Genomic DNA, 7,914 nt, shown 5'->3' with positions numbered 1-7,914 from the left:
CCCAGACCGGGGCACGAACCCGTGTCCCCTGCATCGGCAGGCGAACTCTCAACCACTGCGCCACCAGGGAAGCCCCTTAAGCAAATATTATAAAATAATTAAGCTTTCTTTTTCTTACATCTTTCTTTTCAATCCATTTCATTTAAGCATGTTTTCTTGGGTCAAACTATGGACCTCGGGCTCATGTGAGGCCATGGAATAATTACAAGAAACTCGAGGTCCATAGCACATGAAACATTGTCAATAACAGTGAACTGCCATATGGAGTGCTGTGACATTATCTGACATGCAAAAGTGGTCCTCCTACTAAAAGACAGTAGGAACTAGATACTGTTCTCTAAATGGAGGCTCTTCTAAAGATAGCTGATCTCATACGTTGTATACCAATTTTTTCTTTTAATTTCATTTCTATTCTGTGAACTTTTCTTGACCTGTTGTCACCTTCTAGGATAGTATTTTGGGGGAAGCCACCTATGCCGCTGACCATACTTCATAGTTTAAATCTCTTTCAACAAGTCCTAACTCTTTGTCCTCCTCTTGTGTGACTTGTTTATTCATATAATTTCACAAATGTGTAGTAAGTGTATATATTGTATGACTGCTTTGTACAGCTTGAATATTAAGCAGTTGTTCAACATAATTTTTCATAGATTTTAAAATCTATTATTTCCTTTAGGGAGGCAACAGTCTTTTCCTAGAAAGCTATTACATAAGCACATTCTCTATCCGTGATTCACTCTCCAGGGTTCTGCTGTGGGTGAATTCTATCTCGATGATGGTCATTCATTCCAATACCTCCACCAGAAGCAATTCTTGCACAGGAAGTTTTCATTCGCCTCAGGTGTTTTGATCAACAGGTAATGGCAGCTAAAAAAGCTGTGTGCTTTCTTAAATTATGCTATCCTTTTGCTATCCTCAAATGCAGAGTTGCTATTTTAAGAAATTAATGATGAAGGCCACTTGTGGATTATTTTTTATTTCCCCCCCCAGATTCATTAAGGTGTAATTTTTTTAACTTTTTATTTTATATTGGAGAATAGCTGATTAACAGTGCTGTGCTAGTTTCAGGTGCACAGCAAAGCAACTCAGCCATACATACACATGTATCCATTCTCCCCCAAACTCCCCTCCCATCTAGGCTGCCACATAACATTGAGCAGATTTCCCTGTGCTATACAGTATGTCCTTGTTGCTTATCCATTTTAAATATGGCAGTGTGTACATGTCGATCTCAAACTGCCTAACTATCCCTTCCCCCCGGTAACCGTAAGTTCATTCTCTAAGTTTGTGAGTCTTTTTCTGTTTTGTAAATAAGTTCATTTGTATCATTTCTTTTTAGATTCTGCATATACGGGATATCATACGATATTTCTTTCTGTGACTCACTGCACTCAGTATGATAATCTCTAGGTCATAAAGGTATAATTTCGAAATAAAATTTTAATAAAATATACTAGTATAAACATACAATTGTAATATATTTAAAGTATACAATGTGATGATTTGATATATGTACGCACTGTGAAAGTATTCCCGTCATCAAGTTAATTAACACATCCATCACCTCACATGTTTAACCCTTTTTTTCCCCTTTTGATGAGAACACTTAAGTTCTACTCTCTTGGCAAATTTCAGTTATGCAATACAGTATTATCAACTATATTTACCATGTTATACATTAGATTCTCAAACCTTATTCATCTTATAGCTGAAAGTTTGTACTCTTTTACCAGCCTCTCTCTACTTCCCCTACCCCCCAGCCCCTAGCAACCCCCATTCTACTCTCTTTTTCTATGAGTTCAACTTTCCTTTTTTGAAAATTTTTTTACGTTCCATATATAAGTGACACCATGCAGTATTTATTGAATTTTTCAGTTCACTTCTTGTATTCTTCAGGTCTATATTTTGTTTGGTACTTTTTAATATTTTCTGTCTTCGTTGAAATTCTCACTTTGTTCATGCATTGCTCTGTGACCTTGGTGAGCATCGTTATGACCACTAGTTTGAACTTTTGATCAGGTAAATAACTTACCTCCATTTTGTTGAGGTCAGTTTCTGTAGATTAATCGTGTTCTTTTGTTTGGAACATATTCCTCTGTTTCATTTTCCTTGGCTCTTTGTGTTGGTTTCTCACATTAGATAAGACAGCCACCTCTTTCAGTCTTGACAGACTGGTCTCATGTAGGAGATGAACCTCGTCGATCAGCTGGGCCTGAGCTCCTTGTTGTTTCTCAGACCTTTGTGATTATCCAAGCTGCCATCTTTGTTCTTAGTGACTCACAGTTGTTGAGGATGTGCTGAGACCCATTCGTGTCCCAAAGGGGCAGATTTTAGTCAGCACCTAGTTGCAGGCTGATTAGAACACTCAGGCAGTAGCTGGGAAAGTATGCAGTCAAATCCCTTCCAGGGAGAACCTGTGAGATGGATGTTTTTGCCTGCTCCTTCTGCACTGAGCCCTGGGGGGATAGCCACACTGCCTATTAACAACTGCTTCTTTATTTGCTATGATTAAGCCCATTGGCTATCAGAGCTGGGTGATTTGAGGGCCATCCCTCAGGTGGGAGCCTTGAAAGGAGGGACACTAGACGTGTGGTCCAAACCCTTCTCTCTTCCTGGAGAAGCCAGGAGTTGGGGATTCCTTCCCAATTGTATGGGACTATGCCAGGGGTGGGGGTTATATGGAGAGTGTGTCTCAGCCTTTCCTACTTTTTTTTTTTTTTCATATATGGCCTTTCTTATGTTGGGGTAGGTTCCCTCTATGCCAACTTTCTGGAGAGTTTTTATTAAAAATGGGTGTTGAATTTTGTCAAAAGCTTTTTCTGCATCTATTGAGATGATCATACGGTTTTTATTCTTCAGTTTGTGAATATGGTGTATCACATTGATTGATTTGCGTATATTGAAGAATCCTTGCATCCCTGGAATAAATCCCACTTGATCGTGGTGTATGATCCTTTTAATGTGTTGTTGGATTCTGTTTGCTGGTATTTTGTTGAGGATTTTTGCATCTATATTCATCAGTGATATTGGTCTGTAATTTTATTTTTTTGTAGTATCTGTTTGGTTTTGGTATCAGGGTGATGGTGGCCTCACCAGAATGAGTTTGGGAGTGTTCCTTCCTCTGCAGTTTTTTGGAAGAGTTTGAGAAGGATGGGTGTTAGCTCTTCTCTAAATGTTTGGTAGAATTCACCTGTGAAGCCATCTGGTCCTGGACTTTTGTTTGTTGGAAGATTTTTAATCACAGTTTCAATTTCATTACTTGTGATTTGTTCTGTTCATATTTTCTATTTCTTCCTGGTTCAGTCTTGGTAGGTTATACCTTTCTAAGAATTTGTCCATTCTTCCCGGACCGGGGCACGAACCCGCGTCCCCTGCATCGGCAGGCGGGCTCTCAACCACTGCGCCACCAGGGAAGCCCAACTTGTAATAGTCTTTTATGATGCTTTGTATTTCTGCAGTGTCCGTTTTAACTTCTCCTTTTTCATTTCTAATTTTATTGATTTGAGTCCTCTCCCTCTTTTTCTTGATGAGTCTGGCTAAAGGTTTATCAATTTTATCTTCTCAAAGAACCAGCTTTTAGTTTTATTGATCTTTGCTACTGTTTTCTTTGTTTCTATTTCATTTATTTCTGCTCTGATCTTTATGATTTTTTTCCTTAGACTAACTTTGGGTTTTGTTTGTTTTTCTTTCTCTAGTTCCTATACGTGTAAGGTTAGATTGTTTATTTGAGATTTTTCTTGTTTCTTGAGGTAGGATTGTATTGCTATAAACTTCCCTCTTAGAACTGCTTTTACTCCATCCCATAGGTTTTGGATCATCGTGTTTTCATTGTCATTTGTCTCTAGGTATTTTTTGATTTCCTCTTTGATTTTTTCAGAGATCTCTTGGTTATTTAGTAACGTATTGTTTAGCCTCCATGTGTTTGTGTTTTTTACATTTTTTTCCCTGTAATTAACTTCTAATCTCATAGCATTGTGGTTTGGCAAACATGCCTGATTTCAGTTTTCTTAAATTTACCGACGCTTGATTTGTGACCCAAGATGTGATCTATCCTGGAGGATGTTCCGTGTGCACTTGAGAAGAAAGTGTAATCTGTTTTTGGATGGAATGTCTTATAAATATCAATTAAATCTATCTGGTCTATTGTGTCATTTAAAGCTTGGGTTTCCATATTAATTTTCCATCTGGATGGTATGTCCATTGGGTAAGTGAGGTGTTAAAGTCCCCCACTATTATTGTGTTACTGTCGATTTCCTCTTTTACAGCTATTAGCATCTGCCTTATGTATTGAGGTACTCCTGTGTTGGGTGCATATATATTTATAATTGCTATATCTTCTTCTTGGACTGATCCCTTGATCATTATGTAGTGTCCTTCCTTGTCTCTTGTAACATTATTTTAAAGTCTATTTTATCTGATATGAGTATTGCTACTCCAGCTTTCTTTTGATTTCCATTTGCATGGAATATGTTTTTCCATCCCCTCACTTTCAGTCTGTATGTGTACCTAGGTCTGAAGTTGGTCTCTTGTAGACAGCATATATATGGGTCTTGTTTTTGTATCCATTCAGCGAGCCTGTGTCTTTTGGTTGGAGCCTTTAATTCATTCACATTTAAGGTAATCACCGATATGTATGTTCCTATTACCATTTTCTTAATTGTTTTGGGTTTGTTTTTGTAGGTCCTTTTCTTCTCTTGTGTTTCCCACTTAGAGAAGAAGTTCCTTTAGCATTTGTTCCTTTAGCATTTATTGTTGTAAAGTTCCTTTAGCATTTGTGTTTCCTGCCTAGAGAAGTTCCTTTAGCATTTGTTGTAAAGCTGGTTCGGTGGTGCTGAATTCCCTTAGCTTTTGCTTTTCTGTAAATCTTTTGATTTCTCTGTCGAATCTGAATGAGATCCTTGCCGGGTAGAGTAATCTTGGTTGTAGTTTATTCCCTTTCATCACTTTAAATATATCATGCCACTCCCTTCTGGCATGTAGAGTTTCTGCTGGGAAATCAGTTGTTAACCTTATGGGAGTCCCCCTGTATGTTGTCATTTTTCCCTTGCTGCTTTTAATAACTTTTCTTTGACTTTAACTTTTGTCAATTTGATTACTATGTGTCTTGAAGTGTTTCTCCTTGGGTTTATCCTGCCTGGGATTCTCTGCACTTCCTGGACTTGGGTGGCTATTTCCTTTCCCATCTTAGGGAAGTTTTCGACTATAATCTCTTCAAATATTTTCTCAGGTCCTTTCTCTTCTCCTTCTGGGTCTACTATAATGCAAATGTTGGTGCATTTAATGTTGTCCCAGAGGTCTCTTAAGCTGTCTTCATTTCTTTTCATTCTTTATTCTGTTCCATGGCAGTGAATTCCACCATTCTGTCTTCCAGGTCACTTATCTGTTCTTTGGCCTCAGTTATTCTGCTATTGATTCTTCTAGTGTAATTTTTCATTTCAGTTATTGTATTGTTCATCTCTGTTTGTTTGTTCTTTCATTCTTCTAGTTCTGCGGTACGCGGGCCTCTCACTGTTGTGGCCTCTCCCATTGTGGAGCACAGGCTCCGGGACACGCAGGCTCAGCGGCCATGGCTCCCGGGCCCAGCTGCTCCACGGCATGTGGGATCTTCCCGGACCGGGGCACGAACCCGTGTCCCCTGCATCGGCAGGCGGACTCTCAACCACTGCGCCACCAGGGAAGCCCTAGGTGTTTGTTCTTTAATTCTTCTAGGTGTTTGTTCTTTATTTCTTCCAGGTCTTTGTTACACATTTCTTGCATCTTCTCGATCTTTGCTTCTATTCTTTTTCCGAGGTCCTGGATCATCTTCACTATCATTATTCTGAATTCTTTTTTTGGGAAGTTGCCTATCTCCACTGCATGTAGCTGGTTTTCTGGGGTTTTATCTTGTTCCTTCATCTGGTACATAGTCCTCTGCCTTTTCATTTTTGTCTCTCTTTCTGTGAATGCGGTTTTCGTTCCACAGGCTGCAGAATTGTAGTTCTTCTTGCTTCTGCTCTCCTACTTGTTTTGTTTGTTTTGGTTTTTTTGTTTTTAACTTATTTTTATTTATTTATAGTTTATTTTGGCTGTGCCGGGTCTTAGTTGTGGCATGCCAACTTCTTAGTTGCAGCATGCATGTGGGATCTAGTTCCCTGGCCAGGGATCGATCCTGGGCCACCTGCATTGGGAGCATGGAGTCTTACCCACTGGACCACCAGGAAAGTCCCTCCTACTTGTTTTGATGTGGGTATTTTCTTAGGAGTCACTCAGCTAGTTTCCGGATTTCTCTTAAAGGGAATTGCTCCATGTGTAGCTTTATATTCAGTGCATCTGTGGGAGGAGGGAAATTCAGGAGCCTCTAATGTTGCCATCTTGGTCTGGAGCCCCCCAGGAGTATTTTTCAACCACTTCATGAACATCCTTTCCTTATTGTCTCTGTCTTCCTTTCCTTCCCTCTCTGAAAAATAAAAAAGAATTCAGTATAAATTCCCATTAATCCAATTTATTCATCTCTTCAGCCATTCATTAAGTATCTGATTTCTTACAATTTGACTGTAGCATCCAAGTAATATTTGGGACTTCAGTATCCTTAAGTGATGCCTCTCCCAATGGCTTGTTAGAGGGAGACTACCGGTTAGCTTGTCCTCGGCACATAGGGTCATCTTTTTCCATCTCTTCATCCTAGTAAATGTGACCACTATATGTTTCATGCCTCCACAGAGAAAGATGGGAGGGGAACTCACAAGGCTCGGGATGGTGACCTGGTAACCAGTCCAAACCCCTATTCCTCTCCTTCTCCTAATGCCATTTGTTGTATCTATTCCAGTTGTGCTGACAAGAGGGGTCATTATCCCAGCAAGTGTGTGGTGGAGCAGATCTTGGTCCTAGGCCTCAAGAAGCAGCCATCTTCTGTGACCAGCCACTCACCTGGTGAGGAAACAGGCTATTTGTTTTTGTAAACATAGAGGTATCTTCAGTGAAGAGATGATTAGTCTAAAACTGACATAATGTGCTTAGCCAAGTGGACTCTGCTCTTTCTGGCAGGAGTCAAATATACTAGTATCTAGAGGGCATGACGCCATCCTGCTTCTCTTCATCAACTGGTCTTTCTGCTCGTTGTAAGCAGTTAATATTTTCCTGAAGGAAATTATTTGGGACTTGAAGTAATATGGTAACTTCTCTGAATATTTTTTTAAAACTGTAGATATCTGAAGTCCTGGGGGATCCTGCTCATGGAGTTTATGGAGTTTCTTAAAGGACATGGGATAGGATATATCCTTTTTTACCTACTGAATTTGTTGGACAAATCACTTTGTTCCTTAGTTTGTTTTCAATCAGTCTTGCACTCAAAACAGTGGAGTGTTTCATATTTTAAAATTTCATGGAAGTCCATGGGTACAAGTGCTATTAATTTGGATTCTCCTATATGGGGCATAAGGCTTTATAACAGAGTTAGAAACATTGTAAATTCAAAATTTCTCTCCTAGATGTTCATCAAACTTTCCCTTTTACAATTTTGATATCTAGATGGTAAAGCTCAGCCTGTGGCTTTTACATATTGTGCGAAAACATCCACCCTGACCCTGGAGAAGTTCTCACTGAACATTGGTGCTGACTGGAAGGTCCAAATCCAGTGACAGAGCAGTGCACCTAGTGACAAGTGCTGGGAGCAGCTGCACCTTTCTGCCTTTCCACGGGCCTTTTTTTGCGATTTGTGCTGCATGCTATTGACTTCTCTGGCTCAAAGTCATCTTTCATAAGTTACCAGTTTACTAACAAACAATAGCTTTCAGATTTTTCAGATGTTACATTTTTAGATGTGCTAATAATAATCTTTGTGTCACACACCCCCTCTTCTCCTACATGCAAGTGGCCCAGAGACATTTATAGCGTTCACAGATCTCGCATTGCTCCTTGGGCCATGACCTGTGGTAT

The 7,914-nt window shown here is 39.6% G+C and overlaps 1 protein-coding gene across 1 annotated transcript in view; it reads left to right on the top strand.

Annotated features, from left to right (window-relative positions):
* The window catches only part of GANC (glucosidase alpha, neutral C), a 73,718-nt gene extending 66,102 nt beyond the window's left edge, over positions 1-7,616 (top strand). The window contains exons 22-24 of the mRNA XM_007460139.1: positions 745-857; positions 6,806-6,909; positions 7,507-7,616. Coding sequence (XP_007460201.1) covers positions 745-857; positions 6,806-6,909; positions 7,507-7,616 — 327 coding nt within the window. The remainder of the gene's footprint in view (positions 1-744; positions 858-6,805; positions 6,910-7,506) is intronic.
* Positions 7,617-7,914: the final 298 nt, after the last annotated feature.

The sequence above is a fragment of the Lipotes vexillifer genome, unplaced genomic scaffold, assembly GCF_000442215.2.
Source record: "Lipotes vexillifer unplaced genomic scaffold, Lipotes_vexillifer_v1.1 scaffold408, whole genome shotgun sequence".
In the NCBI taxonomy this organism is placed as follows: Eukaryota; Metazoa; Chordata; class Mammalia; order Artiodactyla; family Lipotidae; genus Lipotes; species Lipotes vexillifer.
This window is presented reverse-complemented; position numbering and strand designations above follow the sequence as displayed.